This window comes from Bombina bombina, chromosome 5, assembly GCF_027579735.1.
Source record: "Bombina bombina isolate aBomBom1 chromosome 5, aBomBom1.pri, whole genome shotgun sequence".
Lineage (NCBI taxonomy): Eukaryota > Metazoa > Chordata > Amphibia > Anura > Bombinatoridae > Bombina > Bombina bombina.
In genome coordinates, this window is record NC_069503.1 from 837873996 (window position 1) to 837900649 (window position 26654).

At 38.1% G+C, this 26654-nt stretch overlaps 1 protein-coding gene across 1 annotated transcript in view; it reads right to left on the reverse strand.

The window, feature by feature from the left end:
• USP14 (ubiquitin specific peptidase 14) overlaps positions 1-26654 on the reverse strand; it is a 92173-nt gene that overhangs the window by 33013 nt on the left and 32506 nt on the right. Inside the window, exons 7-13 of the mRNA XM_053714967.1 lie at positions 25828-25958; positions 12437-12517; positions 11861-11940; positions 10831-10945; positions 6845-6910; positions 6436-6528; positions 5333-5458 (exon numbers count right to left, since the gene is read on the reverse strand). Of these exons, the coding sequence (XP_053570942.1) occupies positions 5333-5458; positions 6436-6528; positions 6845-6910; positions 10831-10945; positions 11861-11940; positions 12437-12517; positions 25828-25958 (692 nt within the window). The remainder of the gene's footprint in view (positions 1-5332; positions 5459-6435; positions 6529-6844; positions 6911-10830; positions 10946-11860; positions 11941-12436; positions 12518-25827; positions 25959-26654) is intronic.

Here is a 26654-nt window from a genome sequence, read left to right on the forward strand (position 1 = left end):
TATCCGGAGCGCCTCTGTTTAGCCCAGCAGCATGGCCTATGCACGGCCTTTCCAAGATGGCGGCGGGCTTCCCGGTGTGTGGCAGATAAAAGTTCACTGAGGCTGTAATGAGCACTCACAATGTCTGCATTTCATTCCGGAAAGTGTCCCCATGCTGTTATGCATAGGTAGGACACTTTTTGTGCATGTGCAAGGCGTGTGGATGTCTCTGGGTCCTTTCTCCAGCACGGAGCTGTATTACCTTGCGGCCATTTGCCTGCACGGCTGAGCTCCGCCCCCAGTACGATTGATTTTACCTTTTATATTCTCTCCATTTCTGGACTATCCAGTTTCAAAATTGTACATTATTTATTAAGAATTTTTGGTAAAAAACAAAAATTAGATGTTTGTTCAGGGTCAAATGTTTTATTCTTTATTTCTAAAGAAATAATGGCATGGTCAGATATAAGTATATAATTTATTCTGGCTTAGAAACTAGAACTGAAATTGAGTCTGAAATAATCGATCCGAGAGAAGGATCTAAATGATTTGGACTCACATGTGTATATTTTGGTATCTGGGTGTTGAATTCGCTATATGTCATGTAATTTTAAATCTTTACTGATTTGTTTACAAACCTTAGATTTTTGCGTTGGACATCCAAAATTATTCATCTATCTTCTGAATCTATTGCAGAATGTATCACCTTATATGAAAATGTTTTATTAAATAATATTGCTACAACTCTTTTTCTGTGGGAACATGAGGAGGCAAATACTTCTCCAACCCACTTAGCTTTTAATTTGGTTGTTTTGTTACTTTTAAGATGTGTTTCATGGATAAACACTATATCCGGATTACGTTTACCCAATTGTTTTAAGATCATCTTTCTTTTAAATCGGCAAGGTGATACCTCCCAAGTTCCATGAAAGATATTTAGTAAAATTTTTCATTTAAAACAGTGAATATATATAATTTCCATCATTCCCTATTTTTCTAACTGGGTAGGGGCGGAGGAACAGGAGGGGGAACCAACACAGCAGAGGAGGAGAAAAAAAAAAAAAAAAACTACGACAGTAAACAAAAAATATCTAAAAACATCATGACCAGAGAGCATTCTATCTGATATGGCCTACACATTTTTGTAGCTAAATATATAGCGTAAGATAGGGATTGTAGTGCTAAAATTGTCATATTTATGTGAGAGATTTTGTTTTGTTTAAAGTATTCTTTAGCCTCCTCACTTTTAATTAGTGTAGTAGTAGAGTCACCCTCTCCAATAATTATCTTTGCAGGATAAATAAGCCAAGCTTTAATTCCAATATTGATCAACTTTGTACAGTATGGTGCCAATATTTTCCTTTTTGATGTGGTTTTCCACAGAGAAATCCTGGAAAAGTAATATCTTATGTTCGCCTATCAAGAGATTAGCATTTTTCCTATATATCCTCAGCAAATTAATTTTATCCTGATAATACAGGAATCTAACCAAAATGGGTCTAAATTGTTTATACCCTGTGGATTGTGTTTTGGGTGAACCTAATCTATGCGCCCTTTCTACCGCTTAGGGTAAATTATGCTGTTGGATCTCGAGTGAGTGGGGTAAAACTACAGAGGCAAAATGTAATAGATCTGAAAATTCTGTGCTTTCTGGAAGACCAATCATTTTTAGGTTATTACGCCTAGAGTGATTCTCCAAGTCATTTATTCTGTCTTGTAGCAGTAGAATATTTTTTCCCTGGAACTTGAGGACTGCTCCTGCAAATGGAGTCTGTCTTCTGCCTCTGAAACTCTATCCTCCACCTCATTTAATCTGTTAGCGAATTATCCAATTTTTGCGGTTAGGCTAGAAATTTGTGTCTTTAATAAATCAAATTGAGGTAGAAATAGATCTAATAGTTGTGTAACTAGTGGTTGAAGATCTTTTTTAAAGATTAGCGATTCATTTAAATTCTCAGCACCTGTCTGTCTCGGAAAGACAATTTATTTTTATCTTAAAGTTTGGCAGGCATAGTGGGAGAGTGTAGTTTGGTGTGAGTGATACATTTTAACATGTGCAAACAACTATAAGAAGTGATAATTTCCCCTTCTCAAGGGAACACAATGTGAAGATAGAATAAAGTAAAAGAAACAACGTGTGGGTTATTGATCATAGGATCCTTTAGTGCTAGGTGATAGATAGCATAATATATAAAATATATGAGTGTGTGTTAAAAAAATTTTTTTTTATAAAGGAAACCTTAATGTGCCCTCTTGCCTTATGTATACGTTAGAAACACTTAAGTATTTAGTTTAAGATAAAAAGGAGGTATAAAGATATAATTTCTCAGCACCGACTATTTAGAGCCACCTTAGCCAAGTTTAGTAAACCAACCTCTGCAATATATATCTAATATGATAGTTATATAATTACTACATCAACACATTCCTTTCTTTTAGATATTCATAGAGTGAGAAAAAAGAAAAATGCCTAATATTTATCCATCATTAATATTCTAAATACTGGATCATTGATCTAAAGATTATATAAAGATTACAAACTATTAAAGAACCAAAATCAGTCACATTGGCTCTTAATACACTAAACAATATATGACTTCAATATTTTTTGCTTTTTATACCACAAATTTAAAGTGAATGTAAGTTTTGATGCAGAAGTGCCCAGGTTTTTAAAAATTCGATTAAAAAGAGGGGCACTTTAATTCATCAAAATTTACATTTCACTCGTGAAAAAATTCTTACCTTTTAAACTTGACAGCTGCTCAAGCTTCCTCCGGTCATCGCAAGCCATTTCTGACGTCAGAAATGCTGAATGTGTCATCCTCCAATCACGGCTTCCCTCCCGGGGTAATCAGTGTCTGATTCAACTCTGTGATTGGAGGAAGCCGGATTCCTCATTTTAGACCCAGGAAGAGGCTTTGCGACAGGCGGAGGAAGCTGGAGCGGCTGTCAAGATTAAAAGTTACGTTTTTTTTCACAACAGGAGTGAAATGTAAATTTTGATGAATTAAAGTGCCCCTGTTTTTAATCAAATTTTTAAAAACCGGGCACTTTAGCATCAAATTTTACATTCACTTTAATGTCCAGCACTGATTAATACTTTATTATGCCAAGAAAAGAGAGCAAGAAGCTTTTGGTTGAGCTCTTAAGATGCAAATAGCTCCACAATTGGCATATAATCCTTTATATGAGCCGTTGATGAAATGAGCTTTTGACTTCTGATAAGTAATAAAGTCACTGAATCCATTTGGCACCAAGAGTGCCTTTAATGGCCCTAACTATAGTTTGTACCAGAGCTTATATACCGCTACCTAGTCTAGTGCCTTTCTGTGAGTCTTTCAATCTCAGCCAATAGTCTTTAGTACAGGATATCCAAATGATAACCGAGAAACAGTCTCATAGGGTGTCTCACAAGGTGAAGGGGGTATTTCAAAGGGAGACCATTTTTGCGGTTGCTTGGAATATGGGAGCCGTCTGTGCACAGCTTCTGTGCCTCGTTCCTCTACTGCGGGCAACACGACAAGGGATCACTCTCCGGTCCTATGTCCGTAGGTAGCGTTGTCGTCTTGTTCCTCTGCTGTGGAAAACATGACAAGGGATTACTCTCCGGTCATGTCTCTGCGCCGGGGTCCGTAGATAACCGACGTCTTGCTCCTTCCACACACAGCAATCTGGTCCTCCGGCAGATTAAGTTCCCCTTTCACTCCTTTAGCACCTTGAGCTGTTTACCCTCTTGCACTTGCTCCTTAGGTAGACCTTGGCGTTTAATTTTTTCCGGGACTAAGCAGCAAAATCTTGTGAGAGGTAAGCGGAGGCAGCATCTGCAACCTCACTTTACTTTACTTTGGTTAGCCTCTGGTCGCGGCCTAGGCGAGGTGGCCCTCTGCGGCCTGGCTTGGCTTCTTGGTTGGTCCTCTGGACCACCGTCCTAGGGCACAGATATGTGTTGTCAATGCCAGCAATGGACAGTACACCTGGGCGAGAACGTTTTCAAGCTCTTCGTGCAACATGCCAGGAACCCATATGCTGCTTAGCTCCGCCTACCGGAAGCCAAAGAATTATTTGATTAGTTATCTCTTCTACCCCCCACTGGGAGTGTAATTTCTTCTGCTGGCTGTGTTTACATAGCCTGTCAATAACTTGGACTTAAGTCCAAAAACTTTCAGTATAGGTTGGGATACCACAGGCTAAATTAGCTATTTCAAATTCCGAAATAAGGGTAAACAAACTACTTGTAAACAATTCAATACACTACAGCGGGTAAAATATATCACTCTGAACAAATTAAAGGTGAGATTTTTTTTGGGGGTAAACTGTCCCTTTAAAACATAAAAGGGACAGTTTACTCAAAACATGTCTCCCCTTTAATTTGTTCACAATGATCCACTTTACCTGCTGGAGTGTATTCAATTGTTTATAAGTATTTCCTTTACCCTTATATAGCATTTAAAATAGTTGATTTAGTCTGTCCCCACCTATACTTTAAGTTAGTGGCCTCAGGTCCAAGCTATAGATAAACTGTGTAAATACAGCCAGCAGAAGAAATTACACTCCCAGCGGGTTAAAGAAGAAATTAGATAATAAAATGTTAATTTTCCATTGTTCTCTCCAAGTATTTGTCTCTGGTTTACAGACAGATGTAAGATAAAGAAGCATGTTATGTACACAATGTGATAAAGTAATGAGATCCGATTATACCTACAAGCTCAACCCATTTTATTAGGTTGTGGCTTCAAAACACAAAATCAGCCAGTTCATATAAATAAACCTTAAAAAACAAGTTCTCATACATGTTATACTCTGCAGCTGGTAAAAAAAGCAACTGGAAACACATTAAAGAGAAAAATCATTTTATGGTATACTTTCCCTTTAATATATCAGGTCAGTTAGTGTAAGACTGAAGCAAAGATGGGGAAATGTCACAAGTTTATTAACACGATTATCTTGCTTGTTACTCCTACACTTGCTGCATAAGGGGCCTCCTACTTTGAGGTCCAAGGTAGACAAGCAACAGGCAGACAAAGAGTGAAAGACAAATAATTCTCATTTATGAGTGATGGGTCTGTGGGGTTGGAAACACACCTGAGATTATCGGTTTGTTATAATTGTGGTAAATTTAAGGAAGTTGAAAAGTAAATATGCTCTAATGTCAGGGCATGAAACTAATTTCACCGATAGACTTATTGAAACCGTATTCTTGTATATTCCTTGAGACTGCTTTGAATCCTTGTAACATAACCACCTGTTTTTCTTCCTCACCTGCGTATTTTACATCGCTTACTGGTTTCTCTGTGTGTCCTGACGACCATAAACTCTAAATAAAAGTTTTAAAAAGGGAATTTCAGTTCCTTACTTTTGTTGGCTGGCCTGGCACTTTATCTTCAAGCGCTTTGAATTTTGTCCGGTACGGCACCATCTGTTCTTGAAGTGCTGGTGTACATAATTCATATATGTCCAGCATGAGAGGAAACTTAACATCCTTAGGGACAGAAATCAAAATATTATTCATCTATTTAGTCAAAAGAATAATGTTTATGAATATCAAAGCTTTAAAAAGGGACCTAAGCATATATATTAGACGACACATAAAACATAAATAGATAAAAAATAAAAGATGGTTACAGCGCTAGTGCAGAGTAAAATGCTGCGCTGCGGTCTTGTTTGCCAGTACAAGCACTGAGCAGATTTTTATTCAATACTAATAAGGAGCTGGTATTTGCTAAAGTTAGAAGGGGGATATTTTTTTTTTAAAAAGTTTTGGTATTGAAATAGCCATATATCATCTTGTTTCTCACCTCCAGTCCTCAAGAAGCCCTAACAGGTCAGACCCCCCCCCCCTTTAAGGTTGTTCCTTAGCTCAATCATAACTATCTCACTTTTACTCCACGGGGACAGGTATTGAGATTCAAACTTCTACTATATACAAATGCCTTACTAAAAACATACAGCCCTGAACACAAAACCAAAATACTAGAAATGATTAAATTGCAGAGTTTTAAATGTGGGGTAAAAACCTTGACTTGTTATTGAGTGGACAGATACACCATGGGTACTGCTTATTTCAGTATCTACGAGACCACAGCTTCGTATGCCACACACATTACCTATGCCAAGGCAGGAATCTACAGACTCTACACATATATTTATGCATAAAGGTAGGGATATAAATTACATGTGCACATTTCATATATGTTTTACATTATTAATATGAACACAATCATCCAGTGAACATTATATATAAACTTGTCGTAATCTTAGAGATGAACAAGCCTCCAAATGTAGTATATCCCCCAAATAAGGAGAATTATGAAGCCAAGTAATTCAAATAACTACTTTAGGTTTACAGCATAGGGTTTTAAAGATTTATCTTAATTGTGTGTACCAAGCAATTTAAGAGACAGCAACATAAATAAGTAGAAAATAAAGGGACTAAAAATTATACGGATGGCTTCAAACCTTGAGAACTTTGGCATTCACAGACTCCTTCTCTTTATAAAAGAATCGGACCATCTGAATAGTCAGGTAGGCGGGTGCACGGCTGATCTTAGACTAAAGAAGACAAAAAACAGTTGTGGCAATCATTCCTCGCTATATAAAAAGCACAAATGTTTTACTCTACATATGAAACATAACGGACATGTTAAAAATATTTGACATTAAAAAGCATAGGTGATGTGATAAACTAACCTGTGAGTTTTTATAAAATACCATTACCAGTCAGGAACTGACTATCATGGAGGTAAAATGCCAGACAGTCATTAAAAGCACAAACTGTTCTTAAAAATAATGCACAATATATATTGCTTGCTAAAACGTTCATGCTTACGAGCTTGTGCGGTCAGATGTCACATTTCTTTATACTTACAGATTTAATATACAAAGCGTCTCTTTGCAGGGTTGGAGAATGCTTAGTAATATCTTCTTGAAGCCTCTAAAATTAATAAATATACATTAGTGTCAGATTTAGGCTAAGCATATATTTTGAATAAGAGGGTGTATGAAGTATTATGCACACGTCAATAAATTAACTAGCTCTGTGTAAAAAATAAATAAATAATTAAGCCATTTTTTAATGCAAAGCAATAAAAATATATATATATATATATATATATATATATATATATATATATATAGTGTGCGCGCTGGATTTGTAGGTGTTTGGAGAAACAAACTCTGCACCATTTCTTTTTAGCAAATATGGTGTATTATGGTATATAAAAATATATATATATCTTGTGAGTTGAGAATACTGTTAAAGGGATATGAAACCCAAAACTTTTCTTTGACAATTCAGGCAGAGCATGTAATTATTTAACAATTTTCCAATTTACTTCTATTATATAATTTGCTTTATTCTCTTGGTATCCTTAGTTGAAACGCATACCTAGGTAGGCTTAGGCGTAGCAAAGCATTACTGGGAGCAAGGTGGTGACTACACAAAAATGCATCTTTTCATTGGCTCACCAGATGTGTTCAGCTATCTCCCTAGAAGGCCATAGCTGCTCCTTCAACAAAGGATACCAAGAGATTGAAGCAAATATGATAATAGAAGTAAACTAGAAAGTTTAAAAGAAAATATTTGGGTTTTGAGTCCCTTTAAAAGGACAACTAAATACGGTAGAACTGAATGATTGACAAATGTACAATAAAAGCACAATTAAGTTATAAATACACACAGTACGTATTGTTTATGGAATTTGTTATTGCCTATGATTGAATAGCTCAGTGTCTTTTTTCTATAAGGGTTTATGTACTAACTGCTACCTATTATTGGTTATATCTTAAGCAGCAATAACCCTTATTATTTGCAGTGGGCTTATGAGGATCTATTTGCTTTAATGGCTTTATGTGCTCTAAAATTATATTTTCCTATTGAACAATTCTTTTTTTCCATCTGTAATAGGTCCATTACGATTAGCCTATGAACCGGACACTCAGCTTAACATCCCTGCTCTGTTTACGCACATATTTTATCTCGCTATATGATTAGTAATGTGTTTCACTGTGCTATGTTATGAGGTTACACAGCGTTATTACCTGCTTTGGGACTAGGTATTTATCATTGTATCGCTCTATTTAGTTATATTTCTCTATTTTATGGCTACCATAACAAAAACCTTTCAAAAGAACCCAAGCACTCAAGTAAAAAACGATGGAAAGTCAGAAATCCTCCAGGTGGATATGACACACAGGTTGTCCAAGCACATGAGGATGAACTCAATGCGTTTCTCCCGAACTACGGTCGGGCTTTCTCAAGAGGAAAGTCGAAATGATGCTGAATCTCTTAACATACAACTTAAAAGGGTAGAACTTAAAGTCATAGCCCAACAATAAGAAAACCCAATAGGGTAATAAAAAAAAAAATTCTCTCAAAAATATGCTATATCATTGGCTATCAACTGGCCAGACCACCTTTTCACCCCATTCATTTGGAAGCTAGATTAATTCCTAATCTGCCACCCCCACTACTTTTAATAAAATAAACTATTACAGAATACTTTTCACATAATGCTCTTCCCGAGATAGCTCCCCTCACCCTCTGGACGAAACAAAGCGGTAGTCAGGGAAGAAAACATTAAGCAGAAGGCTATAAAGAAACAACAAACAAACAAAAAATGAGAACTGTGTCAAGAACTCGGCCTCCTTGAATTACAACACAGACAAACCCTCAAAGACTCCAAAATATACTTTTCCCTTCAAGCGTAAAGGAGCGTGTGCAATGTTAAATTCTGGCAGGGAATTGCTGCCCGTCAGAGGAGAGCTCGGGCAGACAGGGATGAATATGTTTTTGATTTCAGATTCATCCAGCAAGTATTAGGACTCTGGATCAGGATACAATTCAAAGCTAATTGGGTTTTTTTCTCCCTCCAGTCCCCTACCAGTGTGGACCAACAATATTGGACTATTAACTGGACAGTATTTTAGGACTTTTAGGAATTGTCATTTGTTTTTTATATATGTTTTTTTATGTTTTTATGTATTAATATTGCATAAGCTATATTGACAGGTCAACATTGGATTTGTCTATTGTTAGCAATCTATTTGAGTCAGACACTATTGTTTATCAGGAGTCAAGCACAGGAGCACCTTTTTGCACAACATTGATCACCTTATTGCACATTTTGGTCATTGTATTTTTACATATCACCTTGCTACCTTATTCACATTTTTGACAAACCGGTTTTGTCTCACTTTATTTTTAAAACTTTTTTCAGAGTCTCTGATCCTTTTTCAACGTGATTTATTTTTTAAAACAACACCATTTTACACGTTTTATATCACCACTTTTACATATTAGATCACTGTTTTTAATACTCTGACATATTAGACTATTATATCTTAATATTCTGAATTATAGACTGTCACTGTCTCTTGTTCACGCACATACACATATATGGTGTGAATTCGTATTGACACATACGGTGCTTATTAGCATCGACCAGTCGTTGTGTCTGGTTGTTGTGAAGGTCTACAGTTTGGTATAATAACCTTGTTGCAATAGAGGATACAAACCCTGCCTTATATTTTTGCATATTTTTGTATGTGATTGATTCTTAATAAGGAACTGATGTAACTAAGTAGTACCCTTTGTATTAGGCTATATGTTTTTATGAGGTTTTAATTCCATATCTTTGTATTATGTTTAATGTTTGTATATTATAATAAATAATTAATTTCAGTACATAACCCACCCAGAGTGCGATCCCTGACTGTACCTAAGCCATAGGCGCTCCTATTTATCTTTCACAGGGATGAATATGTACGCCACTGTCTGCCATGGATTGATAAATCGAACTTTCAAAAATAAACTCAGTCCTACAGACCCACTCCCCGTTTTTCCCTTCTCCCTTATATTTAATAATGGCACACTTATTATTTCACGTTCCCCATTATTAGCTTGTTCATGGAACAAATACATTCAGACATTCCCATCACCTTATGTACAGTGGAAAATAAATACATCTACAAAACAAAAGCACAGCACTTCTGACTCAAGAGATTTTTTTAGTCTTCAGGTACTGTACTGTCCCCACTGTGAGTCACCAGTATAAGATTACTCACGCTTAAATCCTTGTGTATGAGCTCCATACACAAGACAATCATTTGTCGGGAACCGCACCCACATGACCAACCACCACAGCCATGTTTTACTGGACAGTTATGAGTTACACATGCTACAGGGTGTGCAGGGAGTATTTATTCTTGTGCTGTCCAGAGGCACAATTCATGTTCCTCACTGCACACCCTGCAGCATGTGCAACTCATAACTGCCCATGAAAACATGGCTGAGGCAGCAACCCTATCCTGGGACTCGAGTAATCCTGTAAAGGCGACTATAGTGGGACTAACTTTATTGCTTGGATTATTTTATTTATGTGAGTGCAATATTTACTGCTGTAAGAGGAGTGTATTGTAAATAAATCAAGTCTGAGACGCACTATAGGTTCCATAACAGCCTCCAAACAGCACTACAGGCTTATGGGCAAAGGTCAAACCATCTAGGAATACTAACAATGAGGAAGGATCACTTGAGAAAGAGGAATGTGTATAAGAGAAACACACTGGTGTCCTTCACACACTAAAGGTTACACTGATTTTGAAACAAACAAGAAATGGATGTTTGTGCATAACGCATCCCTATAGATTCCTCACTGATTACACAGATCTGTTGGTACACTTGGACACATCTCTATCAACTTCAAAGCAAAACCATTTTATTCAGTTAAATCATTTATAATTAAAAATATATATACTGTATTCAAAAATTAGAGACATTAAAAAATACACTTTTTTAGATGTAACAAGGAAAAATACTTTAATACCGCTATAACAAAATATAAACATCCTTACCAATTTTAGTCCAGTAAACAGATATTTCACTTCCTGGTTAATGAAACAGCTAAGTTGAAGATGATTTTCTTTGCTTTTAGTTGCCTCCTCCTCTTCAGATTCAGTGCATTTCATACTTTGTTTATTATTAAGGAACAGTAGCATAATTACAAGAATATGGTGAGGGTGCTTTTGGGTCACTGTCCTCCAAACGGCAATCCTGTCACTGAGTTGTTTACCACAGCAAATGTACTACCTTACTATTCCAAACACCTGTGTCAAGCTGAGTGCATCTAGATATATTTTATTATATGATGGAGATATGATAGAGATAGATGATAGAGAGAGACACATAAAAGCATTAAGAAAAATACGAAAAGCAATAAAAAAAGCTTATCACAGATACCTTATACTTTTTGAGAATAACTCTTGTCCCTAGGGAGAGATTGCTCGCTTGCTGATCATCCCTACAGCTCTATTGCTGGATAGTCACATGATCTGTAGGTATGAAAAACTTTATTCCAACACAAAAATTAAAAATATAATCCCTGTTCTCACCGTTGGATTTCCTTAAAACAGTCCCTAAATAAAGTAAATTAAATCTATTTAAATTAAAAAGAGTAAGTTTCTTTTTGCATTCGTAACATACTACAAAAAGGCAGATGAAGACCTTTGAATAGAAGGTCAAGGGGGTTGGGGAGACTAGATTTTATGTGGGGGCAATGTTGGTAGTTTACTGAGGTTGTCAGTGCAACATAAATACGGATACAAGGGCTAAAATCTGATGTCCAATGTTTTTATAGCAGCAACATTTTTGAGGTTTCCACTAGACTCATTTATTGGATTTTATAGGGGCATCATATAGTATTTTTAAACCATCAAACGTGTATATTGTATTACAAATCCCAGTAGTGAATTTATAGAAGACGAGGGGTAATGTTTGACAGCTTATTTTTAGTTTTGCAATAGTTCATATGGTAATATATATTTCATAATGCAACTAGGAAGGTCATCAGTACAGTAAATTTGTATGGCATAAAAAAAAGGATACTTTGTATCAAATTCAATTCCAAAAAACTGGTCAATGAAACTTTTCTTCTTTGCGGCAGTTGCAGCTGCTCCAGAATCTGTCTAAAAATAGTATAAGTCAAGGAACATCACAGTAACACACAAGTGTCCTCTACATAAAGTCACAGCTATACTTGCTAGAATTCTAAAACTTCTGGTTACGTCTTATTGCCTAGGTATGAGCCAAAGCCTCTATCTTAGAAAATGTGTGATACTGTTGTAGCACTGCGAAGTGACATAAGATTTACAAATGCAATAGAAGGATGCAACCAACACTATTAGCTGCAAGGGGAAGCCAAATTATGTAGCAGCACCGATCCCATACAATCCAGTGCCCCTTTCTGCAGGGATGAGATTCGGTCACTGTGGTCTGCATGACTATGTGAATCATTTTCATATTGTTTCAACTTAGAAAGCACTAATCACTTGGCTTAATCTGCTGAGAAAGGGTATTATTATTATTATTATTATAAGCAACAGTCGTGTCCCCAGCAGACTAGTGCATGAGTTGAAACAATAAAAGTGAACAAACAAATGAGCTAAATATAGCTACCCTTACCTCCATGTCAGCATCACCTTCTATTGGTTCTAGCTTCTGCTGCAACACCCTCATTACTTGCACCCAACACTCATTGGCGTCCTTGAAGAAGAAAAAACAAAAAAAGAGAAGAAGAGTGAGAAGAGAAAGAGCACACACACCCCAGCATAAATCATAAATACAGTACATGTCTATACTTTATATTAGATTTAAATACCTTTTTATTTTTTACTGGAGTTATTCCTAACTGTCAACAACCTTATTGGTCTGTGAAAAATGTTTATGTTTATTTTAAGAATTAAAAATAGCTTAATATATTGCTATTGACTCAAATGTTTTGTTCCGCTGAACAGAATTACTTTATTTAAAACACAGGACTTTTTAAGACTCAATTACCCTTACCTCTAGGGTCATAGACCGGAAACGCAACAACTAATAAGCACTTTAAAAAACAATGTTCTGCATCTCCTGTATATGTACAGTGTGTGTGTGTGTGTATATATATATATATATATATATATATATATATATATATATATATATATATATATATATATATATATATATATATATATATATAAAAAGACAGCACTCTCTGGTCTTGATAATAGAAAACAAAGTTGTTTATTTAGCGACGTTTCGGGGGAATGCGCCCCTTCATCAGACATAGATTAAAATCCTCCATGTCTCAAAAGATTTTAATCTCAGATTTTTTATCTCCCCCATAATTTTAATGAATTTTGATTTAACCCTGAAAAGTAGCTTTACCAATGCAACAACCAGAAATCTATCTCCTACTGACGAGTTCCAAAAGAACGAAACAGGCTTGTCTAGTGAGTGATTTTTGTGTTGTTGCAATAATCCAGTTAAGGGATCGCTGTGTTAAAACAGTATTTGAAGCAAAACCCCTGAGATTTTGCATATTTTACCCAGAATCCTCATGTACATTGGTAACAGTGTATGTGGAGTGTTACTGTAGAAACGCAAGCGGGGAACTTGCCTAGATGTGCTAATTTTCTATGCAAAAATTTATATTGATTTACTTTTGAGACATGGAGGATTTTAATCTCAGATTTTTATCTCTCTCTCTATATTATATATATATATATATATATATATATATATATATATATATATATATATATATATATATATATTGGCAAGAGTCCATGAGCTAGTGACGTATGGGTTATACAATCCTACCAGGAGGGGCAAAGTTTCCCAAACCTCAAAATGCCTATAAACACACCCCTCACCACACCCACAATTCAGTTTAACGAATAGCCAAGCAGTGGGGTGACAAAGTAAGGAGTAAAAAGCATCAACAAAGGAATTTGGAAATAATTGTGCTTTATACAAAAAATCATAAACACCAAAAAAAGGGTGGGCCTCATGGACTCTTGCCAATATGAAAGAAATTAATTTATCAGGTAAATTCTTACATAAATTATGTTTTCTTTCATGTAATTGGCAAGAGTCCATGAGCTAGTGACGTATGGGATATCAATACCCAAGATGTGGAACTCCACGCAAGAGTCACTAGAGAGGGAGGGCCAAAATAAAAAAACAGCCATTTTCCGCTGAAAAAAATAATCCACAACCCAAATTATAAGTTTATTCTTTAATGACAAGAAAAACTTAAAACATCAGCAGAAGAATCAAACAAACAGCTGCCTGAAGAACTTCTCTACCAAAAACTGCTTCTGAAGAAGCAAATACATAAAAACAGTAGAATTTAGTAAATGTATGCAAAGAGGACTAAGTTGCCGCTTTGCAAATCTGATCAACTGAAGCTTCATTCTTAAAAGCCCACGAAGTGGAAACTGATCTCGTAGAATGAGCTGTAATTCTCTGAGGCGGGGCCTGACCTAACTCAAAATAAGCTTGATGAATCAAAAGCTTTAACCAAGAAGCCAAGGAAATAGCAGAAGCCTTCTGACCATTCCTAGGACCAGAAAATATAACAAATAGACTAGAAGTCTTCCTGAAATCTTTAGTAGCTTCAACATAATATTTCTAAGCTCTCACCACATCCAAAGAATGTAAGGATCTTTCCAAAGAATTCTTAGGATTAGGACACAAGGAAGGGACAACAATTTCTCTACTAATGTTGTTAGAATTCACATTAGGTAAAAATTTAAATGAAGTCCGTAAAACCGCCTTATCCTGATGAAAAATCAGAAAAGGAGATTCACAAGAAAGAGCAGATAGCTCAGAAACCCTTCTAGCAGAAGAGATAGCCAAAAGGAACAACACTTTCCAAGAAAGAAGTTTAATGTCCAAAGAATGCATAGGCTCAAATGGAGGATCCTGTAATGCCTTCAAAACCAAATTAAGACTCCAAGGAGGAGAAATTGATTTAATGACAGGCTTAATACGAACTAAAGCCAGTACAAAACAGTGAATATCAGGAAGTTTAGCAATCTTTCTGTGAAATAAAACAAAGAGCAGAGATCTGTCCCTTCAAGGAACTTGCAGACAAACCCTTATCCAAACCATCCTGAAGAAACTGTAAAATTCTAGGAATTCTAAAAGAATGCCAAGAGAATTTATGAGAACACCACCATGAAATGTAAGTCTTCCAAACTCGATAATAAATCTTTCTAGAAACAGATTTACAAGCTTGCAACATAGTATTAATCACTGAGTCAGAGAAACTTCTATGACTTAGCACTAAGCGTTCAATTTCCATACCTTCATATTTAATTATTTGAGATCCTGATGGAAAAACAGACCTTGAGATAGAAGGTCCTGCCTTAATGGAAGTGGCCAAGGTTGGCAACTGGATATCCGAGATACTTCTTTCATAGCTTGTGGACTGAGTCCCACCCTGATGATTGACATATGCCACGGTTGTGATATTGTCTGTCTGATAGCAAATGAATGGTTCTCTTCAACAGAGGCCAAAACTGAAGAGCTCTGAGAATTGCACGGAGTTCTAAAATATTGATTGGTAATCTCGCCTCTTGAGATTTCCAAACCCCTTGTGCTGTCAGAGATCCCCAAACAGCTCCCCAACCTGAAAGACTTGCATCTGTAGTGATCACAGCCGAACAAAGGAAGCCCCTTGAACTAAACGCTGGTGATTTAACCACCACGTCAGAGAGTGTCGAACATTGGGATTTAAGGATATTAATTGTGATATCTTTGTATAATCCCTGCACCACTGATTCAGCATACACAGCTGGAGAGGTCTCATGTGAAAACAAGCAAAAGGAATTGCGTCCGATGCTGCAGTCATGAGGCCTAAAACTTCCATGCACATAGCCACTGAAGGGAATGACAGACTGAAGGTGCCGACAGGCTGCAACCAATTTCAAACGTCTTTTGTCCGTTAGACACAGAGTCATGGACACTGAATCTATCTGGAAACCTAAAAAGGTGACCCTTGTCTGAGGAATCAAGAAACTTTTTGGTAAATTGATCCTCCAACCATGTTTTTGAAGAAACAACACTAGTTGATTAGTGTGAGATTCTGCAGAACGTAAAGACTAAGTTAGTACCAAGATATCGTCCAAATAAAGAAACACCGCATTACCCTGTTCTCTGATTACAGAGATTAGGGCACCTAGAACCTTTGAAAAGATTCTTGGAGCTGTTGCTAGGCCAAATGGAAGAGCAACAAATCGGTAATGCTTGTCTAGAAAAGAGAATCTCAGGAACTGATAATGTTCTGGATGAATCGGAATATGAAGGTATGCATCCTGCAAGTCTATTGTAGACATATAATGTCCTTGCTGAACAAAAGGCAGAACAGTCCTTATAGTCACCATCTTGAAAGTTTGTACTCTTACATAATGATTCAAAATTTTCAGATCCAGAACTGGTCTGAATGAATTTTCCTTCTTTGGGACAATGAATAGATTTGAATAAAACCCCAGACCTTGTTCCTGAAAAGGAACTGGCATGATTACCCCTGAAGGCTCCAGGTCTGAAACACACTTCAGGAAAGCCTGAGCTTTTACTGGATTTGCTGGAAAAACATAATTTATGCTTACCTGATAAATTCCTTTCTTCTGTTGTGTGATCAGTCCACGGGTCATCATTACTTCTGGGATATAACTCCTCCCCAACAGGAAATGCAAGAGGATTCACCCAGCAGAGCTGCATATAGCTCCTCCCCTCTACGTCAGTCCCAGTCATTCGACCAAGAATCAACGAGAAAGGAGTAACCAAGGGTGAAGTGGTGACTGGAGTATAATTTAAAAGATATTTACCTGCCTTAAAAACAGGGCGGGCCGTGGACTGATCACACAACAGAAGAAAGGAATTTATCAGGTAAGCATAAATTATGTTTTCTTCTGTTATGTGTGATCAGTCCACGGGTCATCATTACTTCTGGGATACCAATACCAAAGCAAAAGTACACGGATGACGGGAGGGAAAGGCAGGCTCATTATACAGAAGGAACCACTGCCTGAAGAACCTTTCTCCCAAAAATAGCCTCCGAAGAAGCAAAAGTGTCAAATTTGTAAAATTTGGAAAAAGTATGAAGTGAAGACCAAGTTGCAGCCTTGCAAATCTGTTCAACAGAGGCCTCATTCTTAAAGGCCCAAGTGGAAGCCACAGCTCTAGTGGAGTGAGCTGTAATTCTTTCAGGAGGCTGCTGTCCAGCAGTCTCATAGGCTAAACGTATTATGCTACGAAGCCAAAAAGAGAGAGAGGTAGCAGAAGCTTTTTGACCTCTCCTCTGTCCAGAGTAAACGACAAACAAGGAAGAAGTTTGGCGAAAATCTTTAGTTGCCTGCAAGTAGAACTTGAGGGCACGAACTACATCCAGATTGTGTAAAAGACGTTCCTTCTTTGAAGAAGGATTTGGACACAAGGATGGGACAACAATCTCTTGATTGATGTTCCTGTTAGTGACTACCTTAGGTAAGAACCCAGGTTTAGTACGCAGAACTACCTTGTCTGAGTGAAAAATCAGATAAGGGGAATCACAATGTAAGGCTGATAACTCAGAGACTCTTCGAGCCGAGGAAATAGCCATTAAAAACAGAACTTTCCAAGATAACATTTTTATATCAATGGAATGAAGGGGTTCAAACGGAACACCCTGTAAAACGTTAAGAACTAAGTTTAAACTCCATGGTGGAGCAACAGCTTTAAACACAGGCTTGATCCTAGCTAAAGCCTGACAAAAGGACTGGACGTCTGGATTTTCTGACAGACGTCTGTGTAACAAGATGGACAGAGCTGAAATCTGTCCCTTTAATGAACTAGCTGATAAACCCTTTTCTAAACCTTCTTGTAGAAAAGACAGTATCCTAGCGATCCTAACCTTACTCCAGGAGTAACCTTTGGATTCGCACCAGTATAGGTATTTCCGCCATATTTTATGGTAAATCCTTCTGGTAACAGGCTTCCTAGCCTGAATTAGGGTATCAATAACCGACTCAGAAAAACCACGTTTTGATAAAATCAAGCGTTCAATTTCCAAGCAGTCAGCTTCAGAGAAGTTAGATTTTGATGTTTGAATGGACCCTGTATCAGAAGGTCCTGTCTTAGAGGTAGAGACCAAGGCGGACAGGATGACATGTCCACTAGATCTGCATACCAAGTCCTGCGTGGCCATGCAGGTGCTATTAGAATTACTGATGCTCTCTCCTGTTTGATTTTGGCAATCAATCGAGGAAGCAGCGGGAAGGGTGGAAACACATAAGCCATCCTGAAGTTCCAAGGTGCTGTCAAAGCATCTATCAGAACTGCTCCCGGATCCCTGGATCTGGACCCGTAGCGAGGAAGTTTGGCGTTCTGGCGAGACGCCATGAGATCTATCTCTGGTTTGCCCCAACGTCGAAGTATTTGGGCAAAGACCTCCGGATGAAGTTCCCACTCCCCCGGATGAAAAGTCTGGCGACTCAAGAAATCCGCCTCCCAGTTCTCCACTCCCGGGATGTGGATTGCTGACAGGTGGCAAGAGTGAGACTCTGCCCAGCGAATTATCTTTGATACTTCCATCATTGCTAGGGAGCTTCTTGTCCCTCCCTGATGGTTGATGTAAGCTACAGTCGTGATGTTGTCCGACTGAAACCTGATGAACCCCCGAGTTGTTAACTGGGGCCAAGCCAGAAGGGCATTGAGCACTGCTCTCAATTCCAGAATGTTTATTGGAAGGAGACTCTCCTCCTGATTCCATAGTCCCTGAGTCTTCAGAGAATTCCAGACAGCGCCCCAACCTAGTAGGCTGGCGTCTGTTGTTACAATTGTCCAGTCTGGCCTGCTGAATGGCATCCCCCTGGACAGGTGTGGCCGATAAAGCCACCATAGAAGAGAATTTCTGGTCTCTTGATTCAGATTCAGAGTAGGGGACAAATCTGAGTAATCCCCATTCCACTGACTTAGCATGCATAATTGCAGCGGTCTGAGGTGTAGGCGTGCAAAAGGTACTATGTCCATTGCCGCTACCATTAAGCCGATCACCTCCATGCATTGAGCTACTGACGGGTGTTGAATGGAATGAAGGACGCGGCATGCATTTTGAAGCTTTGTTAACCTGTCTTCTGTCAGGTAAATCTTCATTTCTACAGAATCTATAAGAGTCCCCAAGAATGGAACTCTTGTGAGAGGAAAGAGAGAACTCTTCTTTTCGTTCACTTTCCATCCATGCGACCTTAGAAATGCCAGAACTAACTCTGTATGAGACTTGGCAGTTTGAAAGCTTGAAGCTTGAATTAGAATGTCGTCTAGGTACGGAGCTACCGAAATCCCTCGCGGTCTTAGTACCGCTAGAAGGGCACCCAGAACCTTTGTGAAGATTCTTGGAGCCGTAGCCAATCCGAATGGAAGAGCTACAAACTGGTAGTGCCTGTCTAAGAAGGCAAACCTTAGATACCGGTGATGATCTTTGTGGATCGGTATGTGAAGGTAAGCATCCTTTAAATCCACTGTGGTCATGTACTGACCCTCTTGGATCATGGGTAAGATTGTCCGAATAGTTTCCATTTTGAACGATGGAACTCTTAGGAATTTGTTTAGAGTCTTTAAATCTAAGATTGGCCTGAAAGTTCCCTCTTTTTTGGGAACCACAAACAGGTTTGAGTAGAACCCTTGTCCTTGTTCCGACCGCGGAACCGGATGGATCACTCCCATTAATAACAGATCTTGTACACAGCGTAGAAACGCTTCTTTCTTTATCTGGTTTGTTGACAACCTTGACAGATGAAATCTCCCTCTTGGGGGAGATAATTTGAAGTCTAGAAGGTATCCCTGCGATATGATCTCTAGAGCCCAGGGATCCTGAACATCTCTTGCCCAGGCCTGGGCGAAGAGAGAGAGTCTGCCCCCCACTAGATCCGGTCCCGGATCGGGGGCTCTCGGTTCATGCTGTCTTTGGGGCAGCAGCAGGTTTCCTGGCCTGCTTGCTCTTGTTCCAGGACTGGTTAGGCTTCCAGCCTTGCCTGTAACGAGCAACAGCTCCTTCCTGTTTTGGTGCAGTGGAGGTTGATGCTGCTCCTGTTTTAAAGTTCCGAAAGGGACGAAAATTAGACTGTCTAGCCTTAGCTTTGGCTTTGTCTTGAGGTAGGGCGTGGCCCTTACCTCCTGTAATGTCAGCGATAATCTCTTTCAATCCGGGCCCAAATAAAGACTGCCCCTTGAAAGGTATATTAAGTAATTTGGACTTAGAAGTAACATCAGCTGACCAGGATTTTAGCCACAGCGCCCTACGTGCCTGTATGGCGAATCCTGAGTTCTTAGCCGTAAGTTTGGTTAAATGTACTACGGCCTCCGAAATGAAGGAATTAGCTAGTTTAAGGACTCTAAGCCTGTCCGTAATGTCGTCTAGCGTAGATGAACTAAGGTTCTCTTCAAGCGACTCAATCCAAAATGCTGCCGCAGCCGTAATCGGCGCGATACATGCAAGGGGTTGTAATATAAAACCTTGTTGAACAAACATTTTCTTAAGGTAACCCTCTAATTTTTTATCCATTGGATCTGAGAAAGCACAGCTATCCTCCACCGGGATAGTGGTACGCTTAGCTAAAGTAGAAACTGCTCCCTCCACCTTGGGGACCGTTTGCCATAAGTCCCGAGTGGTGGCGTCTATTGGAAACATCTTTCTAAATATTGGAGGGGGTGAGAACGGCACACCGGGTCTATCCCACTCCTTAGTAACAATTTCAGTTAGTCTCTTAGGTATAGGAAAAACGTCAGTACTCGCCGGTACCGCAAAGTATTTATCCAACCTACACAGTTTCTCTGGTATTGCAACGGTGTTACAATCGTTGAGAGCTGCTAAGACCTCCCCTAGTAATACACGGAGGTTCTCCAATTTAAATTTAAAATTTGAAATATCTGAGTCCAATCTGTTTGGATCAGAACCGTCACCCACAGAATGAAGCTCTCCGTCCTCATGCTCTGCGAGCTGTGACGCAGTATCAGACATGGCCCTAGCATTGTCAGCGCACTCTGTTCTCACCCCAGAGTGATCACGCTTGCCTCTTAATTCTGGTAATTTAGACAAAACTTCAGTCATAACAGTAGCCATATCTTGTAATGTTATCTGTAATGGCCGCCCAGATGTACTAGGCGCCAAAATATCACGCACCTCCCGGGCGGGAGATGCAGGTACTGCCGCGTGAGGCGAGTTAGTCGGCATAACTCTCCCCTCGCTGTTTGGTGAAATTTGTTCACATTGTACAGATTGACTTTTATTTAAAGTAGCATCAATACAGTTAGTACATAAATTTCTATTGGGCTCCACCTTGGCATTGGAACAAATGACACAGATATCTTCCTCTGAGTCAGACATGTTTAACACACTAGCAAAAAACTTACAACTTGGTTATAATCTTTTTTAGCAAAAAACGTACTGTGCCTCAAAGAGGTATTAACGATTAAATGACAGTTGAAATAGTGAACTGAAAAACAGTTATAGCATCAAACTTTAAAACAACAAAACTTTTAGCAAAGGTTTGTTCCCATTAGTAAAATAACAATAATTAAATTTGACATAAAAAATACAAAGCAACGTTTTTATTCACAGTCACTATAAGAATTCTCACAGCTCTGCTGAGAGAATTTACCTCCCTTCAAAGAAGTTTGAAGACCCCTGAGATCTATCAGAGATGAACCGGATCATGCAGGAAAAATAAAAGTAACTGACTGGTATTTTTTGATGCGTAGCAAAGAGCGCCAAAACGGCCCCTCCCTCTCCCACACAGCAGTGAAGAGAAACGAAACTGTCACAAATAAAGCAAAAAAACTGCCAAGTGGAAAATAATGCCCAAATATTTATTCACACAGTACCTCAGCAATGTAAACGATTCTACATTCCAGCAAAAACGTTTAACATGATAAATAGTTATTAAAAAGGATTAGTGACCTTTAACAGAGTAGTTCCGGTGAAATACCATCCCCAGAATACTGAAGTGTATACATACATGTCATTTTAACGGTATGGCAGGATTTTCTCATCAATTCCATTCAGAAAATAAAAACTGCTACATACCTCAATGCAGATTCCTCTGCCCGCTGTCCCCTGATCTGAAGCCTTTACCTCCCTCAGATGGCCGAGAACAGCAATATGATCTTAACTACTCCGGTTAAAATCATAGTAAAAAACTGACAGATTCTTCCTCAAACTCTGCCAGAGAAGTAATAACACGCTCCGGTGCTATTTTAAAATAACAAACTTTTGATTGAAGTCATAAAAACTAAGTATAATCACCATAGTCCTCTCACACATCCTATCTAGTCGTTGGGTGCAAGAGAATGACTGGGACTGACGTAGAGGGGAGGAGCTATATGCAGCTCTGCTGGGTGAATCCTCTTGCATTTCCTGTTGGGGAGGAGTTATATCCCAGAAGTAATGATGACCCGTGGACTGATCACACATAACAGAAGAAAACTCCCTTTTCCCCAGTAACAGTTGAAATAATAGAATCCAACTGAGAACCAAATAAATTATTACCTTGGAAAGAAAGAGATAGTAATCTAGACTTAGATCTCATATCAGCATTCCAAGATTTAAGCCACAAAGCTCTTCTAGCTAAAATAACTAAAGACATGGATCTAACATCAATTTTGATATAAAAAATGGCATCACAAATAAAATGATTAGCATGTTGCAGTAAGCGAACAATGCTAGACATGTCAGGATCCAATTCTTGTTGCGCTAAATTCTCCATCCAAAAAGTTGATGCAGCCGCAACATCAGCCAAAGAAATTGCAGGCCTGAGAAGATGACCTGAATATAAATAGGCTTTCCTTAGATAAGATTCAAGTTTCCTACCTAAAGGATCTTTAAAAGAAGTACTATCTTCCATAGGAATAGTGGTACATTTAGCAATAGTAGAAATAGCCCCATCAACCTTGGGGATCTTTTCCCAAAACTCTATAGAAATTGCTGGTAAAGGATACAATTTTTTGAGAAGTTTTAAAAGACCTTTTACGTTTATTAGAAGGTGGAAATGCAGACAAAGCCTTCTGAATAGAATCAGTAACAAATTCTTTAAAATTTATAGGTATATCATGTACATTATAAATGGAAGGAACTGCAACCAGCAATGTACTATTACTGATGGATATATTGTCTGCATTTAAAAGTTTATCATGACAACTATTACAAATGAAATTCGGAGATATAATTTTCACAATCTTACAACAAATGCACTTAGCTTTGGTAGAACCGATGTCAGGCAGCAAAGTTCCAACAGATACTTCTGAGACAGGATCAGATTGTGACATCTTGCAAAATGTAAAAGAAAAAACAACATATAAAGCAAAATGATCAATTTCCTTATATGACAGTTTCAGGAATGGTAAAAAATGCAAATAGCATAGCCCTCTGACATAGAAAAAAGGCAAATAGCAATGGGGTAATAAATTAATGAAAAATTTGGCGCAAGTATGACGCACAACGTGACTGAAAAATTATTTGGCGCCAACAACATCCAGAAATGACACACTTGCGTCACCAACGACGCAACCCTGTGTAAGGACTCGGCGTCAACTACAACGCCGGAAATGACGAACTTGCGTCAACGGACGTACTTTCGAGACAAAAAAGTCTCGTGCCAAGAATGACGCAATAAAGTCTAGCATTTGGCGAACCCGCGGGCCTAGTACTGCCCGCAATTTGCAAGAAAAATATAGTCAGTCAATCTGAAAAAGACTAAATCCCAGGTAAGAAAAAATATTTCTTAAAATGTTTATTTTCCCCAAATATGAAACGGACAGTCTGCACAAGGAAATACATGAACCTGTCTCATGGCAAATATAAGTACAATACATATATTTAGAACTTTATATAAATGCATAAAGTGCCAAACCATAGCTGGGGTGTCTTAAGTAATAAAAAACATACTTACCAAAAAGACACCCATCCACATATAGCAGATAACTGTTTCAGTACTGGTTTGGCTATCAGTAGAGGTAATGGTATATGAGAGTATATCGTCGATCTGAAAAGGGAGGTAGGAGATGAATCTCTACGACCGATAACAGAGAACCTATAAAATAGATCTCCCGTGAGGAAAACCATTGCATTCTCCCTTCACATCCCTCTGACATTCTCTGTACTCTGAGAGGAATCTGGCTTCAACAATGCTGAGAAGCGCATGTCAACTTAGAAATCTTAGCACAAACTTACTTCACCACCTCCATAGGAGGCAAAGTTTGTAAAACTGAATTGTGGGTGTGGTGAGGGGTGTATTTATAGGCATTTTGAGGTTTGGGAAACTTTGCCCCTCCTGGTAGGATTGTATATCCCATACGTCACTAGCTCATGGACTCTTGCCAATTACATGAAATATATATATATATATATATATATATATATATGCCTGTGGCCCAGCACTCCAACCTGGGTGGTGTCTGATGAACCTGGGTGCAATCCTCAAAAGGTGAGTAGTATATGAATCCATGTAGAAAAGGGCACTCTCAGGATTTGTACATAAGCCCAATGTATGTATGTACACGCCTTTTTTCTGACTGGGAGTCTCGCTGCATAGCCGATTTCAGATTATAAATGTCCTGGTGAACGCCTGAATGAGGACCGAAACGTCGACCATGTTTTGTTGATACTAATAATAAAGTAAAAATTGGGCTTATGTACAAATCCTGAGAGTGCCCTTTTCTACATGATATATATATATATATATATATATATATATATACACACACACACACACACAGGTGGCCCTCGTTTTACAACGGTTCAATTTACATCGTTTCAGAATAACAACCTTTTTTTCAAGTCATGTGACTGCTATTGAAAAGCATTGAGAAGCAGTGCATTTATTAAAATAGCCAGTATGTGGAGCTGTCCGCTTTTGTTGCAGCAAAGCCAAGCAAGCTGAAATTAATCAGTTTTTACCAGACCTGAGCTATCGAGCAGATTTCAAAGGAACAAGATCTTCCTGTCTATAACTCAGTCCAGATTGGAATGCATAGAAAGAACTGTTTGCAGAAAAATGCAAGTGAAGTCTGTGTTGTGTAATTATTTTATTAGGTTTATAATGCTGTTTAGCAAATGTTTTTGTTCATTTAACTTAGTTTAATTATATATTCTGTGTTGTGTGATTATTTTATTAGGTTTATAATGCTGTCTAGCATTTAAAGTCTTCATTTCAAAGCTTTTAAAATAATGTATTAGGTGTTACTTATGACAATTTTGAGAGGGGCCTGGAACCTATCTCCCTCAGTTCCCATTGACTTACATTATAAACTGGGTTTCAATTTACAACGTTTCAATTTACAACGTTTCAATTTACAACGTTTCAATTTACAACCATTCGTTCTGGAACCAAACCCCGGCGTAAACTGAGGGCTACCTGTATATATATATATATATTAAAATATTACAATGTATAACAGAGCAAAACATTTTTTTTTGACTGCTGTTATGCTTTTGCCTGTCTACAAACAAAATTTCAACTCATCTGTTAATTTTCTACTTTGAGTGGATACAAAACAAATAGTCCTGAACAGGTCACTGGACATACAAAGTTAACAAAAAATATAAAAGCAAAAAGACACACCAAGGACTGCCACAGAGCCTGCCTCAATGAGAGCATAGTACATCTGATGTGACTGCTTTTACTATTATTTTAGTGCAACTATAGCAAGATTGTATTATATAATAAACCTACACTTGAATCGTGGATGTGCATTTGCCCTATTTTTTACTAAACTCCCTCAACCCAAGGAGACGTACAACATGTCTCTAAGCTCAAAGCTGCTCCAATCAAGATTCGTGTTTGACGTTGCCTAAATGACTTATTGATTCCCCCTTGTGAACTAAGCGTATTCTGTAGCACACTTATTGCTAGATAAGGATATTTAGAGACTGCAGATTGTTCCTTTTATTTTGTATTAATCATCAGTGACCTTGTAGCTGTACCAAGCAGCGCTATATACCTTTAGTTGTTAAAAGCAAATTACTTTCCCGCCAGAGTAAAATTATTTACCTGCTGAAGATACTGCCCTTGTTCACCTTTCTCTGCAAACTGGGGAAATGCCATGTGTAAAAACTGAAGGAGGATAATTGGAGGGATACTGGAAGATGTTTTGTCCATTGAGTCATACAAATCTCGAAGTGCTAGTGGGAAAAATAAAAATATCAGTGCAAAGAAAGCAAGCTCACCAATTTGCTATGTTTTACCAGAACTAGCCATGTGGGCTGCATTCAGGGCGCTGCACAATGATTTCAAACTGACTCACAAGCAACGTTAATGCTTAGAGAATTTATTTAAAAAAACAAAGTCTGTAAATATTACTATTCGAGAAGCGGCCATCATTATTAAAAACAGATTTTAACAGATTTTAAAAGTTCTTATGTAATTATACATTTCTCTGCATGTGGAATAAATTAAACTGGGCTGAACCTTATTAAAGGGATATTGTACTGTAAAAATGGATTTCCCCTCAAGGCGTTTCCGATAACTTGTCACTGTAGCTGCTGCAGTGTATAAAAAGTATGGGAACTCACATATTTATGGCTATTTTTTTATATGAAATAGTGTTCCTTTCTAATGACACGGTGAGTCCACGGATCATCATCAAATACTGTTGGGAATATCACTCCAGGCCAGCAGGAGGAGGCAAAAAGCACCACAGCAGAGCTGTTAAATATCACTTCCCTTCCCACACACCCCAGTCATTCTCTTTGCCTTAGGTGCAAGGAGGTGGTGAATATTTAGGTGTCTGTTAATGATTCTTCTATCAAGAGTTTTTTATTTTGGAAATCTGAGCAAGCTTGCTCTGATCTTCCCTTATGTGCTGGGTGTAGCCGTAC